Genomic DNA, 22,017 nt, shown 5'->3' with positions numbered 1-22,017 from the left:
TGTTGTTCTGTTGAAGCTCATTTGGCACCTGTATCATTTCCGCGAGCGTTTGACTTGCGCCTGGCGCTGAGGCGAAGTTGGAGTGCGTGTCTGAAAAGTCTCCCGTTTTAAAACGCAAAAGAGGATTGTCTTGGGGGCCCCCCAGTGTTCGGGGCCCTGACGTAATTTTCATCATGCAGAGGGCTCACGGCCAGCCGCACACCCCGTCCACGTGCAGCCCAAATCTCGAGACCGCGCAGACGGTGTGCGTGCAACAGCGCATGTGCAAGCAGGATAGAAGAGTCCACTAGATGGCAATACACACAGTACTGAGCACAATGTGCAGTCGTCGAAGAAGAGTGTGTAAAGAGGATTCAAAAACAAGACGAGTAAACTCAGAAGCATGCCTTCTCCATCGTTTTTGATTCTTGTTCTCTTGGTGTATCTTCTGAACTATGTTGCAATGGTGGATGCACTATTTTTCTTCTCCGATCCTGCCCAGTGAATGTCCGGTTGATGACACGATGTGTGGTAAAGAGCATAGAAAATAATTGTACTGCGCATGTGTCGAACTCAGTCATCCGCACACATTTGTGGTTAGTATACTTTGGCTGCGTTCCACTCCAGTTTTAGACTCACAAACTTCCCTAAGCACTTCCCCTCGGGGGAATCCCTGCCGCCATTTTGAAGTGCGTTCCACTTCGTGAAGTGGACGAGGGAAGTTTATATGGACAGAGTGTGTGTGTGTGAGAGAGAGAGAGAGAGAGAGAGAGAGAGAGAGTGTGTGTGTGTGTGAGAGAGAATGTGTGTGTGAGAGAGAGAATGTGTGTGTGAGAGAGAGAGAGAGTGTGTGTGTGTGTGTGTGTGTGTGTGTGTTTTAGTTTTTAGTATAGTTCATAACCTTTTTTATTCAGTTATTATAAAAAGGTAGATTGATCTCATTTGAATCCAAAAGTAAGACAGATTAGCTCTTACTAATTAAGACAGTCTTTACTCACCCCTGATCTCTGATCTGATTTTATCTCTGTTTGTCTCTTTGCAGGAGCATCAGCTCTGCCTCATACAGCCAATCCGCACAGTCAGTGCAAGTCATGTGACCCTCGCCCGGCTGACTGCATGTCGTATCAGTGCATCTCAAACTGCACAGTATCAAAAGTCTGCCCGAATCCACAGGACGTCTGCATCGCTGTCTGGTATGACTAGAACATGAATCTCAGACGTGATCTATGGAAGGCCAAAAGAGCCAAAAACATGTGAATTTTAACACGTCAACAACACGTTAAATGTGGCCACTCCCACAAAGCAGGAAAAAAGGGGCATAAGTGGAAAAATTAAATATAATTTTTCATAAAACGGCAATTTAAATGTATTATTTCTATAGGTTATATAAAAAAAGACAAAATAAAAAGGCTGAATAAGCTGATCTAGCATGTTAAATGGTGGCATCCTAGTAAATGAATGGTACTCCCCCTTAAGCTCACAAAAATGGTTTGACTCAAGTTTTCAGCAGCCAATGATACTGACCCGTTCAAACAGATTTTTAATGCGTATTTCATGCATATTTTTCACGCATATTTTTCATGCACAAACAAAACGTATAGATTCATGTGTTTTGGCCCTTTTGGCCTTCCATAGTGATCAGAGGTCTTCACTTCATGCAAGTTAAATAAACAAGTCCAAGCCAAACACCTCAATCTAAAAAGCGTTCTTAAAGGGATAGTGCACTCAAAAAACAAAAATCCTGCCATTATTTACTCTCTTTCATTTGCCTTTTTAAATTAACAATCTCTTTACAGTAAATTCTTTACAGATTCATGCCGTTCTCTACGTTTTTTTTCAGATTCTCCAGATCAGTGTTTTGCTTGCTTGGTTCTTTAAAGCACCAGATCATAGATGGATTTGTAAAGAGTTTGTAAAGAGTAAAGAGTTGTAAAGAGTTGTTTTTGATTTTGTAAATATCTCTATATATAGTTTTTTTTTTTATTATTTAAGTTCTAGTTATTTTATTACATCAAGTTAAACTAAATGAAAATGAGAAGATTTTTGTATATATTTTACAGGTTTATTTTTTTATAATTTTAGTTGACTACAATAACTCTGATTATAATTTTCTGTTGTAATAACCCACAGTCTGCTGAAATTTTAAAGTTAATATCACTTCCAGTTTATTTTTAACACTATAAATGAAAGGTTGAGCATTTTGGGATGTCGTATTACACGCAGTATGTTCCGTTGTGTTCTGCACATTTTGAGAATGTAGTAGAACATCAGGATATTGATGCATTAAGAACAGCTGCAGACGGTATTTGTTAGGTTTTTGCTCCTAATTCGTGCCTCATCCCAGACCTCTTATTTGGCAATTGAATGAGCAATCACTCAGCGCTGAGGGAGAATATAGTCTCATTTTATTGATAAGAAAAGAGAGAATATATAGAAAGAGTACAAGGGGTGTAGTATAGTTTCAGCCAATGAGAAAGAGAATACATCATATAGATCATGTTATAGGAATGTGATACATATAGAAAAAACTCTGACTCAATGCTGAAATGCTGTGATACATCTAAATATGGTCATCTATTGGTCAGGTACCCATGAGGTCCCTTAGCATCCCAAGGACCTTCTCCTAAGCAGGGACCATTCCCTGTTTCACATTTACTCCTAGTAGAGCCTTATATGGAAATGGTTCTGGTACATAGAAAACCATATGTTTAAAACATAGTATACAACTTTGACAGAGGAAAAAAAAAAAGGAGCCTCAGTCCACATACTTTCAATGCTGAGACCAACATAAAATCTATCAGTATTATTACAGTAGAATATGCTAATGATGCATTAACCTCGTCTCTCTCCTTCAGGTGGAGGCAAGATGGCATCGTTACCATGGAGACGAGGTGTCACGACCCGACGCAGCCGCTGCGTGGCGTGATGTTGGAGGACTACAGCAGCTCAGACTGTGTGTTGACCATCAGACACGCGTCCGGCCATAACCTCCGTCTGTGCGCCTGTACGGGACGTGACTGCAACGAGCGCATGGTGCTGAACAAACCCAGTGAGGACTCGGAGTTAGTTATAAGTGAGTGTAGATGTGATGTTCCTGTGGTTTCCTATGCAAAAATATGCTATAATATATCTTATTTCTCATGTCATCAGCACTGAATAGGCTCTCTCTCTCTCTCTCCATGTGTTTGTGCAGTGAATACATCAAAAAATAAACTGTTCAGATTGCCTCAGCTCTGTAAGTTCTGTGACTTTGAATCTACGGAGTGTAACGCCACCGGCGTCTGCGAATCCTCCTGCAGCATCACGTCCGTCTGCGAGGATACAGAGGATGTGTGCGCCAGTGCCTGGTACGTCAACGCTCCTCCTTCTGTTTGATGTCTCTGTGTTTTGTATCATGATGAATCTGAGCACAGCTGGAGATACTGATCTCTTCTGAATCTCTAGGGGCCAGTTGTTCAAAAGAAATCTGATTGCGTTTCGGCTATCGGATTGGATCCTGAAACTGGGTCGTTCAAAAGAAAAAAAGGATTCTGAAATCAGATTAGATCACAAAATCCAATCTTGGTTTTCATCTGGATCAAATCATCATTTTGTGTCAAAAATTTGTACTAAGATTGGAATACCTTTGATCCAAAAAATCAGGATTATACTGATCCCAGCAGAAGGGTGGATTTCAAACTGGTCAAAATACAGATGTATGGCCCATAGAAACTGATGGGTGTGAATGACAAAGAAACAGCATTGCTCAGAGTAGATTGCAGGGTAGATCGATCTCCTGTGGGAGGTCCTAACAGTGTTCTATTGTTTTAGCCCTTTTGTCTTCATGTATAAAGTTCTGTTTCCACAGACACAACTTTGGGTTAAGATATTCTGAAGGCTGAGACGCTGACATCGGTGCTTAAGAACTGTGCTACTCTACTACCTTCAAGAAATTCTTCTCCCCCACAAGAACTCTGGTCAAGCTTACTTATGTTATGTATTAGAGCAGTGGTCTCAAACTCAATTCCTGGAGGGCCACAGCTCTGCACAGTTTAGCTCCAACCAGCTCCAACTCACACCTGTTTGAAAGTTTCTAGTAATCCTGAAGACCTTGATTAGCTGGATCAGGTGTGTTTGATTAGGGTTAGAGCAAAACTGTGCAGAGCTGTGGCCCTCCAGGAATTGAGTTTGAGACCACTGTCCTAAAGACACATTTTATGAATCAGTGGTTCGGAGCACCAAAGTCACGTGATTTCAGCAGTTTGACACGTGATCTGAACCGCTGATTAGAAACAAAAGCTTCAAAGCAGTGTTTTGAAATCGGCCATCACTAGACATGAAAAGTCGTTATTTTGTTCTTTTTGGCACACAAAAAGTATTCTCATCGCTTTATAATATTAAGGTAGAACCACTGTACTCACATGAACTGTTTTAAATATATTTTTAATACCTTTATGGATCTTGAGAGGTTCGGTGGCTTTGCTCTCAATAGAGACCTCACTGAGCCATCAGATTTCATCAAAAATCTTAATTTGTGTTCTGAAGATTAATGAAGGTCTTACGGGTGTGGAACGGCATGAGGGTGAGTAATTAATGACAGGTTTTTACATATTTGGGTGAACTAACCCTTTAAGCCTTTTGACAGCCTAGAGTAAAGTTAAAAAAGAGATTTTGGCAGCATAAAATACTTCCCAAACAGCTGTAAATATCAAACAAAAATATTATTTTTAGTTTAAAGTTGTAAACTAAACTGGTAGAACCATAAGAGATGAACCAGTCAAAAGTTCTTTGTGAGTGAATGCAAGGTTTCTTGGGTGTACGCTACACAAAACTTTTCTGAGAGAACATAAAAACATTTAAAGAATGCATGAAACTAGAAACTGAAACTGACTGACTGGCAAAAAAACAAAAAACAAAAAACAACAAACACAAACACTGGCAGGGAAAGAGTAAAAACTATAATAGTATCTAAAATAACACTGTATGATACAATGATATATATATATCATGCTACTAAATGATTACCATATTCATTAACCATGATGATGCATCGTGGAATTATATTGATAATACTAATAATATTAGATTAAGAGTACACAGATATGTATTGACATACACCTCGATCTCTCTTTGCATTTATGAAAGCAGCAGATGCTTCATTTGCTCTATTTAATATAATTTCAGTCTAGACAATTGTTCTGCAATATCAAGTGTGAACTCCGTGTGTTCCTTCAGTCTGAATGACCATATCTCAACTTCGACAGCGTTAATCAGGAAATGGCTTCACTGTGATACGGGAAATTCCGTCCAATTTCCAGGCAATCTTGCAGGAAATAGTTCCAGTCCAGACGAATGATTATTGGTGACTGATAAACAGATAAACTCACTTAGCAACCCTGTCTGTGGATAACTATTTCTATTTTGAGTAAATATTGTGTAAAAAAAAAAAAAAGAAAAAGAAAAAAAAGAACATGTCTAGATAACTCTCTCAGCAGTGATCATTGACTAACCCATATGTGGTGACAACTAGTTTCTATAATGCATAATGTTTTTTATTTTATATTTATCAATGACAAAGTTGAATATCAAACAGTTTTGATGCTTCATATTCTTGTGGAAACTGACGACTCCTAATGTCCATGTTGTGTTTCAGGAGGAGGAGTGAAGGGAAGACGCTCATCGAGACGGTGTGTCACAATCCAGCGCTGAAGTTTCACGGTCAGTATCTGACGGACTACAACAACACCAGGTGTGAGATGAAGAAGGTGAAGGGGATGGAGGACTTCTACATCTGCTCCTGTAATGCTGAGGGGTGTAATGATCGGCTCTTCTTCCCTGGAGGTGAGTGCAGAGGCTCTTAGTTTAATGGCATCCATAGATTCCTCTTTTAATTCCACAAAAGGTTCTTTATAGTGGAAAAAGGTTCTTTTGATTTACAGTAAGAAAGAAGTGTTTCTTTAGGAACTTTTCTTTGTGGAACAAAAAACGCATATATTATACATATTTTTAAGAGTGAATCTGACTGATGCTGATCAGAATGAGAGGAAAAGTTCAAAAGTTTGGGGTTGGTAAGAGTTTTTTTATTCATTAAATTGATCAAAAGTGTCAGTAAAGACATTTATAATGTTACAAAAGAGTCTATTTTAAATAAATGTTGTTCTTTTGAACTTTGTTTTGAACTGATAATAATCATAAATGTTTCTTGAGCATCAAATCATCATATCTGTAATGAGGAGTCAGGAGGGAGCGGATCCATTTCCAGCTTTATTTGGGAGACAGACGTACACAGGCAGGAGCAAGACAATATCGTAATCAGGGACAGGCAGGAGGTCGAGGCTGGCGGCTAGATGCAGGGTCGTGTCACAGGCAGGGATCGAGGCAGGCGGCAAGATAGCTCAGAGTCGGTAAACAGGCACAGTTCAGGGTAGGCAGCAAGGGTTCAGCAGAGATAAACAGTCCAAGTCGTAACGAGATATCAGTCCACAAAATAAACGCTCAGAAATGACCACTAAAAGCAAATCAAGACTTCGCGAAGCTGTGTGTGTGTGTGCGTCTTAAATAGTGTGGTGTGATATGGCGCAGGTGTAATGTGATCAGTCCCAGGAATGCGGGCCGATGGGAGATGGAGTCCAGATGAGTGCGAATCAGTATTCCGGGGAGGGCTCCCTCCGGAGGCCCGGAGAATGCACCGGAGGAGCTGTATTCGTGACAGAGCCCCCACCCTGCGAGCGGCTCCAGACGCGAGGAGGCGGACGCCGGGGTCTACCACGAGGTCGTGGGGCCAGTCTCTCCGGATGCGTCTGATGGAACTCTTCCAAGAGGTTGGGGTCCAGAATATCATTCGCATTGACCCAGGATCGCTCCTCTGGACCGTACCCCTCCCAGTCAACCAGGTATTGAAGCCACGGGCCCCGGCGCCTTGAATCAAGCAGCTCTCGAACACGATAGGACTCCTCGCCCTCTATCAGCAGCGTTGGGGGTTGTGGGTCCTGAGCCTCCTCCGGATCTCCTCGCGGGCCCCCGGAGGGTTTCAACAGCGAGACATGGAAAGTAGGAGAAACACGGTAATTAGCAGGTAAGTCTAAACGAAAGGATACTGGGGTGATTTGTTTTACAATTTGGAAAGGCCCGACATACCTGGGACTGAGTTTTCTGCAAGGAAGCCTCAACCGGAGATCTCGGGTGGATAACCATACCCACTGGCCCACAGCATACCGAGGTTGGGGTCGACGCCATCGGTTGGCCTCGGTTTCGTGTCTCCTGATGGCACGTTGGAGATGTTGATGTGCCGCATCCCAGGTTTCCTCACTTCTTTGCATCCATGCGCTGACTGCTGGTAACTCTGAGGACTCACCTGACCATGGAAACAAGGGTGGTTGATACCCCAGGACACATTGGAACGGAGTGATGCCGGTGGCGTGTTTTTGCAGGGAATTCTGCGCGTATTCTGCCCACATGAGATAACGGCTCCAGTCTGCTTGTTGGTGATGACAGTAGGTGCGGAGAAATTGAGTGAGCTCCTGATTCATTCGTTCGGTCTGGCCGTTGGATTCTGGATGGTAGCCTGACGTAAGACTGATATTGACATTTAACTGTTTGAAGAAAGCGGCCCAGACCCGGGAGGTGAACTGGGGCCCTCTGTCGGACACAATGTCATCGGGTAAGCCATACAGTCGAAACACGTAATTGCAGAGTACCTCAGCAGTTTCAAAGGCTGTGGGTAGTTTGGGGAGAGGTATCAGTCTGCACGCCTTAGAGAACCGGTCAATTACAGTCAGAATAGTGGTATTGCCTTGAGAGGGAGGCAGGTCTGTGATAAAATCTATGGCAATGTGTGACCAGGGCCGTTGAGGAATGGGTAGTGGTTGGACCAGTCCAGCAGGTAATTGGTGGGGCGACTTGGAGGTTTGACAGGTGACGCAGTAATGGATGAACCGGGTGACGACCTGTGAATGGTCTCCCACCAGAAACGATTCTGCAAGAGGTTGAGCGTGGCTGTGATGCCAGGATGCCCTGAACTGGGTGAATCATGTACCTGATGTAGCACTTTGTCCCGGAGGTGAATGGGAACGTAAGTGCGGTTGAGTGGGCAGGTGGATGGTGGTGCTGTTTGTTCATTGGCTTGGGTCAGTTCTGTCATAATATCCCATTGGACGGGGGCAAGGAGGAGCGATTCAGGAATAATGTACTCCTCGTCCTTACTCGATTCGGTGGCCTCAGTTTGACGAGACAAAGCGTCCGCCTTGGTGTTTTTGGACCCGGGTCTGTATGTGACTTTGAAATCAAACCGAGTGAAGAACATGGCCCATCGAGCTTGGCGTGGATTTAGTCTTTTGGCTGAACGTAGGTACTCCAGATTTTTGTGGTCCGTGAACACGGTGAACGGGTGTTGCGCTCCCTCCAACCAATGCCGCCACTCTTCAAGGGCGGCCTTCATGGCCAGCAGTTCTCGATCTCCTACATCACAATTTTGTTCAGCAGACGATAGTTTGCGAGAGAAGGCGGCGCACGGGTACATTTTCTCAGGATCGCCCTGGCGTTGGGATAGAATGGCGCCAATACCGGTGTTAGAGGCGTCCACCTCCACAATGAACGGTCGTTCCGGGTCAGGGTGACGGAGGATGGGCGCAGAGGTGAACCGGTCTTTCAGCTCTTGAAAAGCTCTGTCTGCTTCAGGGGACCAGTGCAGGCGGGAGGATGAGCGTTTTGTCATGGACGTCAGTGGTGCAGCTACACAACTGAAGTTTCTGATGAACCGCCTGTAGAAATTGGCAAAGCCCAGGAATCGCTGCAATTCTTTGAGTGTGTGTGGTTTGGGCCAATCCAACACCGCCCTTACTTTGCAGTCGTCCATAGCTACCCCATCTCTGCTGATGACATACCCCAGGAACGCTGTGGACGTCTGGTGAAACTCGCATTTTTCGGCCTTGGCATACAATCGATGTTTGATCAGTCTCTGTAACACGGTTCTCACATGCTGGATGTGTTCTTCAAGGGAACTAGAGTATATCAAGATGTTGTCGATGTATACGACGACCCATCTGTTTAGCATGTCTCTGAACACGTCGTTGATATAAGACTGGAACACAGCCGGACTATTGGACAGTCCGAACGGCATCACGAGGGTCTTGTAGTGGCCAGTGGTTGTTGAAAAGGCCGTTTTCCATTCGTCCCCTTCCCGGATGCGGATGAGATTATAGGCGCACCGGAGGTCTAGCTTGGTGAAATACTTGGCCTGTCTTAACTGTTCGAGTGCTGCCGGTACCAGAGGAAGCGGATAGCGAAATTTTACTGTGATGTCGTTCAGTCCCCTGTAGTCGATGCAATGCCTCAGACCCCCGTCCTTCTTTTTAACGAAGAAGAACCCGGCGGACGCTGGTGAAGTGGACGGTCGGATGAATCTCTTGGCTAGCTCCTCCTCAATGTAGGTTTTCATAGCTGTGGTTTCTGGTTGAGAGAGAGGAAAGATTCGACCCTTGGGAGGTGTTGTGCCAGGTAGAAGATCGATGGCGCAGTCACCGGGCCTGTGAGGAGGGAGTTCGGTGGATCTTTCCTTGCTAAAAGCTACTGCGAGGTCGGAATATTCGGCGGGAATGTTCGGGCTCTCCGTGTTGACCTCCATGGACCGTAGTGGCACCGGATAAACTGATTGTAGACAATGTGTGCGGCAATGTTCTCCCCAATGTAGTATTTCCCCCTCCTTCCATGACACGTGTGGGTTGTGTGAGCGCAGCCAGGGCAGACCAAGGATGATGGAAATTTGAGGTGCATGAATTACATAGAAGCAGATGGATTCTTGATGAAGGATTCCGATTCGTAATTTGAGTTCGAGGGTGATGTGTGTGATTCTCCCCTCTCCGATGGGCTTCCCATCTAGCGCCTCCACTGTTAATGAGGAATGGCAGTCGGTTAGTGGGATGTTGTGTTCTTTGGCAAAAGTGGCAGACATGAAGTTACCCGCCGCCCCTGAGTCCAGAAGAGCATGAGTGGTGATACTTTGGTCTTTAACAAGGAGTTGCGCAGGAATTTTCAGACAGTTGAATGAATAGGTGGGGAGTGGAAGAGAACTCACCGCTCTGGAGCTAGGAAGTGGTGGTCGGACCGGACAGTTATTCTTGATGTGCCCAGGTTGACCGCAGTAGAAGCATAGGTGCAGCTGACGTCTTCTCTCTCTCTCCTCTGGTTGAATAGGTGTATAGCCGAGTGTGACGAGCAGGGCGGGCGAGAGCCGTGAGGGAACGGCGCGAGGCCGGTGACGCGAGTGATAATGAGCATCACCTGCGAGGCGCGCCGGCCTCGAGTCTCTCACGGAGGAGCTCCGGAGGCATAAAAGGAGGAGCGACATCAGTGAAGGACGAGAGAGGACCAGGCCTGGACTTTATTTTATGTTTTATTATGTTTGTGTGGCCGGCAGACATCCGCGAGGGTCTGCCGGCATTACTTTCGTTTTGTTCTTTGTTTATTTTGGTATTAAAGTTTTGTTGAACGTTCGCCGGTTCCCGCCTCCTTCTTCCCACATCTACGAACCTCGTTACATTGGTGCCGAAACCCGGGAGGAAGGAGGGACATGCTGTCGAAGAGCCCTCGCTGCTGAGGGGGATCGCGGTGCTGCGGAGTTCGGGCAGCGTGGGAGTGTGTGTAGACCGCGAGAGGCTGCCCGAGGCGATGGTGCTGGAGCCTTGTGAAAGGTGGGACGGAGACCCGGATGCCGTGCTCCTGGGACGAGGTGGGGTGGCTGCCGTCCTGGACCTGGAGGGAGCGGAGGAGTCGCCGCCGTCCGCCGTGGGCCGGAGCCTGCTGCCATCCGCCATGAAGGGGAGGAGCAGGGGACGGGGGACTCGCTGCCGGCTGCCCTCAGCCGGAGGAGCCATCGCCGGCCGCCAGGAGGCGGTCGAGCATCGGGCCGTCCACCGTGCGTCCAGTGCCACCGCATGGCACCACGAGGAAGAGCCTCCCGGCTGGCTGAGGACCGAGCGGCAGTGTGTCTGGGAACCAGACCAAGAATTTTTTTTTTCTCTCTTTTTCCTCTCTCCCCTCTCTCGTTCTGTCGCTCCCCTTGCTTCCGTCTCCTTTCTCTCGTCTCGTCTGTCCTTACCCCCAGGTGCTGCGACCGCCGAGACAGGCCCCGGGGGGGAGTAGAGCGCAGTCTCGGGAGTACCCCCCGGCCTGCGAGGGGCGATGGGGGTATGTGACGAGCAGGGCGGGCGAGAGCCGTGAGGGAACGGCGCGAGGCCGGTGACGCGAGTGATAATGAGCATCACCTGCGAGGCGCGCCGGCCTCGAGTCTCTCACGGAGGAGCTCCGGAGGCATAAAAGGAGGAGCGACATCAGTGAAGGACGAGAGAGGACCAGGCCTGGACTTTATTTTATGTTTTATTATGTTTGTGTGGCCGGCAGACATCCGCGAGGGTCTGCCGGCATTACTTTCGTTTTGTTCTTTGTTTATTTTGGTATTAAAGTTTTGTTGAACGTTCGCCGGTTCCCACCTCCTTCTTCCCACATCTACGAACCTCGTTACATTGGTGCCGAAACCCGGGAGGAAGGAGGGACATGCTGTCGAAGAGCCCTCGCTGCTGAGGGGGATCGCGGTGCTGCGGAGTTCGGCAGCGCGGGAGTGTGTGTAGACCGCGAGAGGCTGCCCGAGGCGGTGGTGCTGGAGCCTTGTGAAAGGTGGGACGGAGACCCGGATGCCGTGCTCCTGGGACGAGGTGGGGTGGCTGCCGTCCTGGACCTGGAGGGAGCGGAGGAGTCGCCGCCGTCTGCCGTGGGCCGGAGCCTGCTGCCATCCGCCATGAAGGGGAGGAGCAGGGGACGGGGGACTCGCTGCCGGCTGCCCTCAGCCGGAGGAGCCATCGCCGGCCGCCAGGAGGCGGTCGAGCATCGGGCCGTCCACCGTGCGTCCAGTGCCACCGCATGGCACCGCGAGGAAGAGCCTCCCGGCTGGCTGAGGACCGAGCGGCAGTGTGTCTGGGAACCGGACCAAGAATTTTTTTTTTCTCTCTTTTTCCTCTCTCCCCTCTCTCGTTCTGTCGCTCCCCTTGCTTCCGTCTCCTTTCTCTCGTCTCGTCTGTCCTTACCCCCAGGTGCTGCGACCGCCGAGACAGGCCCCGGGGGGGAGTAGAGCGCAGTCTCGGGAGTACCCCCCGGCCTGCGAGGGGCGATGGGGGTATGTGACGAGCAGGGCGGGCGAGAGCCGTGAGGGAACGGCGCGAGGCCGGTGACGCGAGTGATAATGAGCATCACCTGCGAGGCGCGCCGGCCTCGAGTCTCTCACGGAGGAGCTCCGGAGGCATAAAAGGAGGAGCGACATCAGTGAAGGACGAGAGAGGACCAGGCCTGGACTTTATTTTATGTTTTATTATGTTTGTGTGGCCGGCAGACGTCCGCGAGGGTCTGCCGGCATTACTTTCGTTTTGTTCTTTGTTTATTTTGGTATTAAAGTTTTGTTGAACGTTCGCCGGTTCCCGCCTCCTTCTTCCCACATCTACGAACCTCGTTACACCGAGCTGCATGGGTTCTGGCACTACGTTGCTGGCCCCGGGGATGCGACCAGGTCGTCGAGTGCGCAGCAGATTGTCAATGTGTATTGCCAGATCAATGAAAGAGTTCAGTGTGCTGCCGTTGTCTCTGCATGCCAGTTCAGCTTGTAAATCCACTGTTAAGCCCCGGCGAAATAACAGTTTCAGGGTATCCTCTACCCAATTGGTTTGTGCAGCCAGCGTGCAGAATTGTAGTGCATATTCAGCCGCGGTGGCTTTGCCCTGAGTTAATGAAAGCAGTTGATCACCCGGGCTCTGACCCCCCTCGGTGTGCTCAAACACTTCTCTGAACCGCTGTAGAAAGTTTGTGAATGAGGGAAATGCCGATCCGTCATCGCGCCAAATGGCGGTGGCCCAATCCAAAGCCTTCCCCGTCAGCAGCGAGCAAACAAACGAAATGCGACTAATATCCGTGGGGTACATGGATGGCTGTTGGTTTACGTATAAAGAACATTGTAACAGGAACCCCTTACATTTAGTTGGTGTCCCGTCGAACTTTTCAGGGAGGGCCAGACGAGGATTCGGGACGGCTGGAGGGGTTTGAGGCGGTGCGGCGGCTGCAGCGGCCTGCATTCCTGGGGATTTGGGAGGATTGAGCCGGAGGCCTTGAAGCGTTTTCACCAACTCCTCGGTGAGCGAGGTAAGACGTGAGAGCTGGTGATGGTGCATGGCGAGCTGGCTGGCTTGAGCGGTTAACTCGGTGGATATCTGGGCCAGTGCTGCTGGATCACTTGGCGGCGAAGTCTTCTGTAATGAGGAGTCAGGAGGGAGCGGATCCATTTCCAGCTTTATTTGGGAGACAGACGTACACAGGCAGGAGCAAGACAATATCGTAATCAGGGACAGGCAGGAGGTCGAGGCTGGCGGCTAGATGCAGGGTCGTGTCACAGGCAGGGATCGAGGCAGGTGGCAAGATAGCTCAGAGTCAGTAAACAGGCACAGTTCAGGGTGGGCAGCAAGGGTTCAGCAGAGATAAACAGTCGAAGTCGTAACGAGATATCAGTCCACAAAATAAACGCTCAGAAATGACCACTAAAAGCAAATCAAGACTTCGCGAAGCTGTGTGTGTGTGTGTGCGTCTTAAATAGTGTGGTGTGATATGGCGCAGGTGTAATGTGATCAGTCCCAGGAATGCGGGCTGATGGGAGATGGAGTCCAGATGGGTGCGAATCAGTATTCCGGGGAGGGCTCCCTCCGGTGGCCCAGAGGATGCACCGGAGGAGCTGTATTCGTGACAACACGGATCTGTGATGGGGCTGTGATGGGGCTGTATTCGCCCCATCACGGGCAAACCCCTGAGCCGTAGGACCATCCGTCACTGTGTGGGACCACTTCAACTTCGTGTGGGAGTTCTTCATACTGAAAATATTCATCTGCTGGTTCTGGAGGAGTCCACCGCTGACGTGGTTCTAGGGCGCCCCTGGCTTGAGCTACACAATCCCACCATCTCCTGGCGCACGGGCGAAGTCCTGAAGTGGGGCGACCACTGCTTCCTCGACTGCTTCCCTGAGCTTCCTGTTCCGAACTCTCCTCTCTCCAAGACTCTCTCCATCAATGCCACGTCCATCGAAAGCCCCGTAGAGAAGCGCTCCGTGGATGTTCCCCCGGACTACGCCCCCTTCAGTGACGTCTTCTGCCCGCAACGCGCCTCCAAACTACCTCCACACCAGCCATGGGACTGTGCCATCGATCTGTTACCAGGTGAGCCAGTGCCCAAGGGACGCATCTACCCCCTGTCTCTACCGGAGGAGAAGGCCATGGAGGAATACATCAAAGAGGCCCTTAGTCAAGGTTACATCCGCCCGTCTACTTCCCCTGCTGCTTCAAGTTTCTTTTTTGTGGCTAAGAAGGACGGAGGCTTGCGGCCCTGCATAGATTACCGTGCCCTTAACAAGATTACAGTCAAGTTCCGTTACCCACTTCCCCTCGTCCCAGCGGCCCTGGAACATCTCCGCGGTGCCACTGTGTTCACCAAGTTGGACCTCCGCAGCGCGTATAACCTCATCCGGATACGTGAGGGGGACGAGTGGAAGACCGCCTTCGTCACGCCCACCGGCCACTACGAATACCTTGTGATGCCGTATGGTCTGGTCAACGCCCCCTCCGTATTCCAGGACTTCATACACGAGGTGCTCCGGGAGTTTCTCCACAAGTTCGTGCTGGTGTATATAGACGACATTCTCATCTACTCCCGGAGCTTGGCCGAACATCGCCACCACGTTGCGGAGGTCCTCCAATGCTTACGGCAATTCCATCTCTTCCTCAAAGCTGAAAAGTGCTCTTTCCACCAGCCCTCTGTCCAGTTCCTGGGGTACGTGATTGACCACAGTGGCATCCGGATGGACGAGGGGAAGGTGTCCGCCATCCAGACCTGGCCCACTCCAACAACCATCAAAGAACTCCAGCGCTTCCTCGGATTTTCCAATTTCTACCGTAGCTTCATCAAGAACTACAGTACAATCGTCAGCCCACTCACCAACCTGCTCCGTCACCAGCCCAAGTCTCTGTCCTGGTCCCCGCAAGCCACCAACGCCTTTGAGACCCTCAAGAGAGCCTTCACCACCGCTCCCCTCCTCGTCCACCCTAACCCTGACCTACCTTTCGTCGTGGAAGTGGACGCCTCCACCACCGGAGTGGGAGCGGTCCTCTCTCAGCAGCAGGGGACACCAAGTAGACTCCATCCATGTGCCTTCTTCTCCTGCAAGCTCAACCCGGCGGAGGTCAACTATGACATCGGTGACCGCGAACTCCTGGCCGTCAAGCTTGCCCTTGAAGAGTGGAGGCATTGGTTGGAGGGAGCTAACCACCCATTCCAAGTTCTCACTGATCACAAGAACCTTGAGTATCTAAAGGCTGCCAAGAGACTCAACCCTTGCCAAGCTCGCTGGGCCATGTTTTTCTCTAGATTCAATTTCTCCATCTCATACCGCCCTGGTTCAAAGAATACAAAAGCTGATGCCCTGTCTCGTCTCCATGCCCCAGACGAAAAACCTGAAACCCCGGACACCATTCTCCCAATGTCAGTCTTCGTAGGCCCCATCCAGTGGTCTGAAGAAACCATGCCCTCCTCCAATGCCTCCTCACGCACTCTGCCGGGTTGCCCCCAAGGCTTGCAATACGTCACATGGGCACGATGCACTCCACTTCTGCACAACGCACATTCTTCACTTTGCTCAAACAACGCTTCTGGTGGCCCAACATGGCCAACGATGTCAGAAGGTACGTGCAGGGCTGCAGGGAGTGCGCCATCTCCAAGAGCCCACGCCATCTTCCCACCGGCAAGCTCAATCCTCTGCCCGTTCCTGAGAGACCCTGGTCACACCTGGGAGTGGACTTCGTCACGGATCTCCCCGAGTCTCACACTTGCATCCTGGTGGTGGTAGATCGCTTCTCAAAATCCTGCCGTCTGATCCCCCTGGAGGGTCTACCTACCGCCATGACCACTGCAGAACTGATGTTCAACCATGTCTTTCGTCACTATGGAATACCCGAAGACATCGTCTCCGACAAAGGACCCCAGTTTATCTCCCACGTCTGGAAGGCGTTCTTCTCCCTCCTGGGTGTGACCGTCAGCCTGTCATCCGGATACCATCCTCAGTCGAACGGGCAGACGGAACGGAGGATCCAGGAGATAGGCCGCTTCCTGCGTACCTTCTGTCACGGCCACCAGAACTCCTGGAACCAGTACCTGGGTTGGGCCGAGTACGCACAAAACTCCCTCCGTCAAGCCACAACTGGATTAACACCGTTTCAGTGCATACTCGGTTACCAACCCCCACTGTTCCCCTGGGATGGGGAACCCTCCAACGTTCCAGCAGTCGACTACTGGTTCCGGGAGAGCGAGAGGGTTTGGGACTCGGCTCACCACCAACTGCAGAGAGCCCTGCGCAGACGCAAAATGACAGCCGACCTTCGGCGCTCCGCCGCTCCAGTCTACCAACCGGGGCAGAAGGTCTGGCTGTCCACCAGGGACATCAGGATGCGTCTGCCCTGCAAGAAGCTGAGTCCCCGCTTCATTGGCCCGTTCACCATTGTCCGACAGATCAACCCCGTCACCTACCGTCTCCAACTTCCAGCACAGTACAGTAGAATTCATCCCACATTCCACGTATCACTACTAAAGCCTCACCACCCTTCTGTTCTTCCCTCCACAGAACCTGACGTGGCAGCCGTCGAGCCCCCCCTTCCACTCATCCTGGATGATGGCACTGCGTACGTGGTTCACGAGATTCTGGATTCCCGGCGCCGTGGTGGTCAACTGGAATACCTGGTTGACTGGGAGGGCTATGGCCCCGAGGAACGCTCATGGGTCCCCAAGAATGATATCCTTGATCCTAATCTGTTACAGACTTTCCACGCCAACCACCCGGACAGACCTGCCCCACGCCCTAGAGGACGACCACCACGACGTCGGGGTCCTCGGCCCTCAGGAGCGGGCCGTGGGAGGGGGGGTACTGTCACAGACACGTCAGGTTCCACCTCACTCCCTTACCCACGCACTCAATCACCAGCCTACTGATCACCGCCACCTGTGACTCATCAGTACTGCAATCACCACCACTATAAAACCACCACACTCACACACACTCACTGTCCGGTCTCGTTTGCACTACAACCCATGTATGCTTACCTTAAGGACTCCAAACGCCATACTTACCTGTTCCAGTCGTCTCCTCCATCTCCTTCGTCTCCTGTTCTCCTCGTGTGCCTACCTGCCTGTGTGTGTGAGTGTCTCCGCCATCATCCTCCAACGCCGAACTCCATTCGCATCTGCAACACATCACAAGGACAGTATCACGCTCTCTTCATCTTTCAAGAACTGTTTATTCAATCATCCATATCCATTTACTCTGCTGTTTGACAATAAACCTGCCTACATTGCTTTTACGTCTGCCTCCGTGTCTCTGTTGTAACATTGGTGGTATTTTGACCACTCACATAGGAAATGTCCCCGGTTTCCATTTCAGAAATCTGGTCACCTTACTATAATATAGTTTATTTATCATGTCATCAGCACTGAATAGGTGTGTATTTGTGTACATATAGGCATTTAATCTCTCTCTCTCTCTCTCTCTCTCTCTCTCTCTGTTTGTGCAGTGAATACATCAAAAAATAAACTGTTCAGATTGCCTCAGCTCTGTAAGTTCTGTGACTTTGAATCTACGGAGTGTAACGCCACCGGCGTCTGCGAATCCTCCTGCAGCATCACGTCCATCTGCGAGGATACAGAGGATGTGTGCGCCAGTGCCTGGTACGTCAACACTCCTCCTTCTGTTTGATGTCTCTGTGTTTTGTATCATGATGAATCTGAGCACAGCTGGAGATACTGATCTCTTCTGAATCTCTAGGGGCCAGTTGTTCAAAAGAAATCTGATTGCGTTTCGGCTATCGGATTGGATCCTGAAACTGGGTCGTTCAAAAGAAAAAAAGGATTCTGAAATCAGATTAGATCACAAAATCCAATCTTGGTTTTCATCTGGATCAAATCATCATTTTGTGTCAAAAATTTGTACTAAGATTGGAATACCTTTGATCCAAAAAATCAGGATTATACTGATCCCAGCAGAAGGGTGGATTTCAAACTGGTCAAAATACAGATGTATGGCCCACAGAAACTGATGGGTGTGAATGACAAAGAAACAGCATTGCTCAGAGTAGATCGCAGGGTAGATCGATCTCCTGTGGGAGGTCCTAACAGTGTTCTATTGTTTGTAGCCCTATTGTCTTCATGTATAAAGTTCTGTTCCACAGACACAACTTTGGGTTAAGATATTCTGAAGGCTGAGACGCTGACATCGGTGCTTAAGAACTGTGCTACTCTACTACCTTCAAGAAATTCTTCTCCCCCACAAGAACTCTGGTCAAGCTTACTTATGTTATGTATTAGAGCAGTGGTCTCAAACTCAATTCCTGGAGGGCCACAGCTCTGCACAGTTTAGCTCCAACCAGCTCCAACTCACACCTGTTTGAAAGTTTCTAGTAATCCTGAAGACCTTGATTAGCTGGATCAGGTGTGTTTGATTAGGGTTAGAGCAAAACTGTGCAGAGCTGTGGCCCTCCAGGAATTGAGTTTGAGACCACTGTCCTAAAGACACATTTTATGAATCAGTGGTTCGGAGCACCAAAGTCACGTGATTTCAGCAGTTTGACACATGATCTGAACCGCTGATTAGAAACAAAAGCTTCAAAGCAGTGTTTTGAAATCGGCCATCACTAGACATGAAAAGTCGTTATTTTGTTCTTTTTGGCACACAAAAAGTATTCTCATCGCTTTATAATATTAAGGTAGAACCACTGTACTCACATGAACTGTTTTAAATATATTTTTAATACCTTTATGGATCTTGAGAGGTTCGGTGGCTTTGCTCTCAATAGAGACCTCACTGAGCCATCGGATTTCATCAAAAATCTTAATTTGTGTTCTGAAGATTAATGAAGGTCTTACGGGTGTGGAACGGCATGAGGGTGAGTAATTAATGACAGGTTTTTACATATTTGGGTGAACTAACCCTTTAAGCCTTTTGACAGCCTAGAGTAAAGTTAAAAAAGAGATTTTGGCAGCATAAAATACTTCCCAAACAGCTGTAAATATCAAACAAAAATATTATTTTTAGTTTAAAGTTGTAAACTAAATTGGTAGAACCATAAGAGATGAACCAGTCAAAAGTTCTTTGTGAGTGAATGCAAGGTTTCTTGGGTGAACGCTACACAAAACTTTTCTGAGAGAACATAAAAACATTTAAAGAATGCATGAAACTAGAAACTGAAACTGACTGACTGGCAAAAAAACAACAAAAAAAACAACAAACACAAACACTGGCAGGGAAAGAGTAAAAACTATAATAGTATCTAAAATAACACTGTATGATACAATGAGATATATATATCATGCTACTAAATGATTACCATATTCATTAACCATGATGATGCATCGTGGAATTATATTGATAATACTAATAATATTAGATTAAGAGTACACAGATATGTATTGACATACACCTCGATCTCTCTTTGCATTTATGAAAGCAGCAGATGCTTCATTTGCTCTATTTAATATAATTTCAGTCTAGACAATTGTTCTGCAATATCAAGTGTGAACTCCGTGTGTTCCTTCAGTCTGAATGACCATATCTCAACTTCGACAGCGTTAATCAGGAAATGGCTTCACTGTGATACGGGAAATTCCGTCCAATTTCCAGGCAATCTTGCAGGAAATAGTTCCAGTCCAGACGAATGATTATTGGTGACTGATAAACAGATAAACTCACTTAGCAACCCTGTCTGTGGATAACTATTTCCATTTTAAGTAAATATTGTGTAAAAAAAAGAAAAAAGAAAAAAAAGAACATGTCTAGATAACTCTCTCAGCAGTGATCATTGACTAACCCATATGTGGTGACAACTAGTTTCTATAATGCATAATGTTTTTTATTTTATATTTATCAATGACAAAGTTGAATATCAAACAGTTTTGATGCTTCATATTCTTGTGGAAACTGATGACTCCTAATGTCCATGTTGTGTTTCAGGAGGAGGAGTGAAGGGAAGACGCTCATCGAGACGGTGTGTCACAATCCAGCGCTGAAGTTTCACGGTCAGTATCTGACGGACTACAACAACACCAGGTGTGAGATGAAGAAGGTGAAGGGGATGGAGGACTTCTACATCTGCTCCTGTAATGCTGAGGAGTGTAATGATCGGCTCTTCTTCCCTGGAGGTGAGTGCAGAGGCTTTTAGTTTAATGGCATCCATAGATAGAAAAAGGTTCTTTTGATTTACAGTAAGAAAGAAGTGTTTCTTTAGGAACTTTTCTTTGTGGAACAAAAAACGCATATATTTTACATATTTTTAAGAGTGAATCTGACTGATGCTGATCAGAATGAGAGGAAAGTTCAAAAGTTTGGGGTTGGTAAGAGTTTTTTTATTCATTAAATTGATCAAAAGTGACAGTAAAGACATTTATAATGTTACAAAAGAGTTTATTTTAAATAAATGTTGTTCTTTTGAACTTTGTTTTGAACACTGATAATAATCATAAATGTTTCTTGAGCATCAAATCATCATATCAGAATGATTTCTGAAGGATCATGTGACACTGAAGACTGGAGTAACGATGCTGAAAATTCACAGGAATAAATTACATTTTACTATACAGTCAAACCAAAAATGATTCAAACACTTTGACCTGACCCTGTTTTGCTTAAGTGTTTTTCTTTAATTGCTAATGTGACCTTTTTACACCGTAGACTGAACAAAATGAAGCATTGCTTAATAATTGGTTGACCTAAACTAGAATGAATAAATTGTGATCATGTGTGAAATGTTGAAGGTGTCTATATACATTCTGGTTTGACTGTATATTCACATAGAATTCACAACAGTTATTTTAAATTGAAATATTTCACTATTTTTACTGTATTTTAAATTCAGCCTTGGTGAGCAGAAGAGACTTCTTTTATCCCAGAAAGTTAAAATATATTAAATATTAAAAACTTATTTTATTACAGCTAGTTTCCAATTGCAACATTTTTAATCTTCAAAGTACTAAAATAATTAATAGAAGTGACAAAAACACAAAATTAGAATGAAAACAGGAGATATAAAAATAAATATGAACAAAAATAATAATAGCATCTCAAAGATACTAAAATAACAGTTAGTACGGAAGTCAGTTTGGAAACTGTGATTTCAGCAGCTCTTCTGAGTTTTTCACATTAATGATACATTAAATATAATGCCTTCCCATAATTACAGCTTAACCCTTGTGAAGCTCTTTGTTCAGGAAGTAAACTCTGACTGTTGGGGTCATAAAATATGATTTTGTAACAAAATAATGTTTTTTTTGTTTGTTTGTTTGTTTGTTTTAGCAAATGTAATTTTACTTACTTTATTGATATTTTTACTATACATTTGTGCACTTTTCAGGGGATTTATGGCATGTTTTAAATTTATATAAATAAATTAATACAGTTTATAGTCTTGTCAGTGTATGTTCTTTGTCTCAAGTTATCTCAACCAAAGAATATACACTGACAAGAAGCGACAGCCAATAGAACGATCCATTGCAACACCGGCGTCCAGCAGCGGCCCTGCGCTTCCAACATTTTGTGGTGAAAGCGAGTCGTCAGTCCAGTTTCTATGATAATATCAGCTGCTTTGTTAAAAAAAAGTACATTAAAGCTGAAATTAGCTGAAAACCTGAATGATGACAACACAAACACTATATAGTGATAATCAAATCCTTTTAATGGTTTATCATACAGAATTTGTGTTAAAGTCTTCCACTTTTTTTTTCTCCACAAAACCTTTGCTCTCTAGAAACCCAGTCAGTTTGGGTTGAAATTATTTGAAGTTCAAGTATTAGCATTACAAACACAGAATTACTACCAACATATGAAATTAAATTAAGGACATGCATCAGACAAACTGGGAATGCTGGACAATAAATATATGAATATAACAGCTTGACAATAAACTGTTTTTGCAGTCTTGTCTTATATTAATGTCCGTTAAAGGCTAT

General features: G+C 46.8%; 1 protein-coding gene across 3 annotated transcripts in view; it reads left to right on the top strand.

Annotated features, from left to right (window-relative positions):
• The window catches only part of LOC125275891, a 28,658-nt gene that overhangs the window by 6,000 nt on the left and 641 nt on the right, over window positions 1–22,017 (top strand). For 2 of the 3 annotated variants that reach the window (XM_048203196.1, XM_048203197.1), the window contains 6 exons: window positions 1,022–1,172; window positions 2,835–3,052; window positions 3,173–3,326; window positions 5,612–5,799; window positions 17,595–17,748; window positions 20,027–20,214. In XM_048203196.1, the coding sequence (XP_048059153.1) occupies window positions 1,022–1,172; window positions 2,835–3,052; window positions 3,173–3,326; window positions 5,612–5,799; window positions 17,595–17,748; window positions 20,027–20,214 (1,053 nt within the window). Of the gene's footprint in view, window positions 1–1,021; window positions 1,173–2,834; window positions 3,053–3,172; window positions 3,327–5,611; window positions 5,800–17,594; window positions 17,749–20,026; window positions 20,215–20,350; window positions 20,407–22,017 lie in introns of all 3 variants that reach the window. The other variant, XR_007186530.1, reaches the window with a different exon arrangement.

The sequence above is a fragment of the Megalobrama amblycephala genome, linkage group LG9 (assembly GCF_018812025.1).
Source record: "Megalobrama amblycephala isolate DHTTF-2021 linkage group LG9, ASM1881202v1, whole genome shotgun sequence".
Classification (NCBI taxonomy): Eukaryota; Metazoa; Chordata; class Actinopteri; order Cypriniformes; family Xenocyprididae; genus Megalobrama; species Megalobrama amblycephala.
Note: the sequence above shows the minus strand (reverse complement) of the source record. Positions and strands in the feature narration are given on the sequence as shown.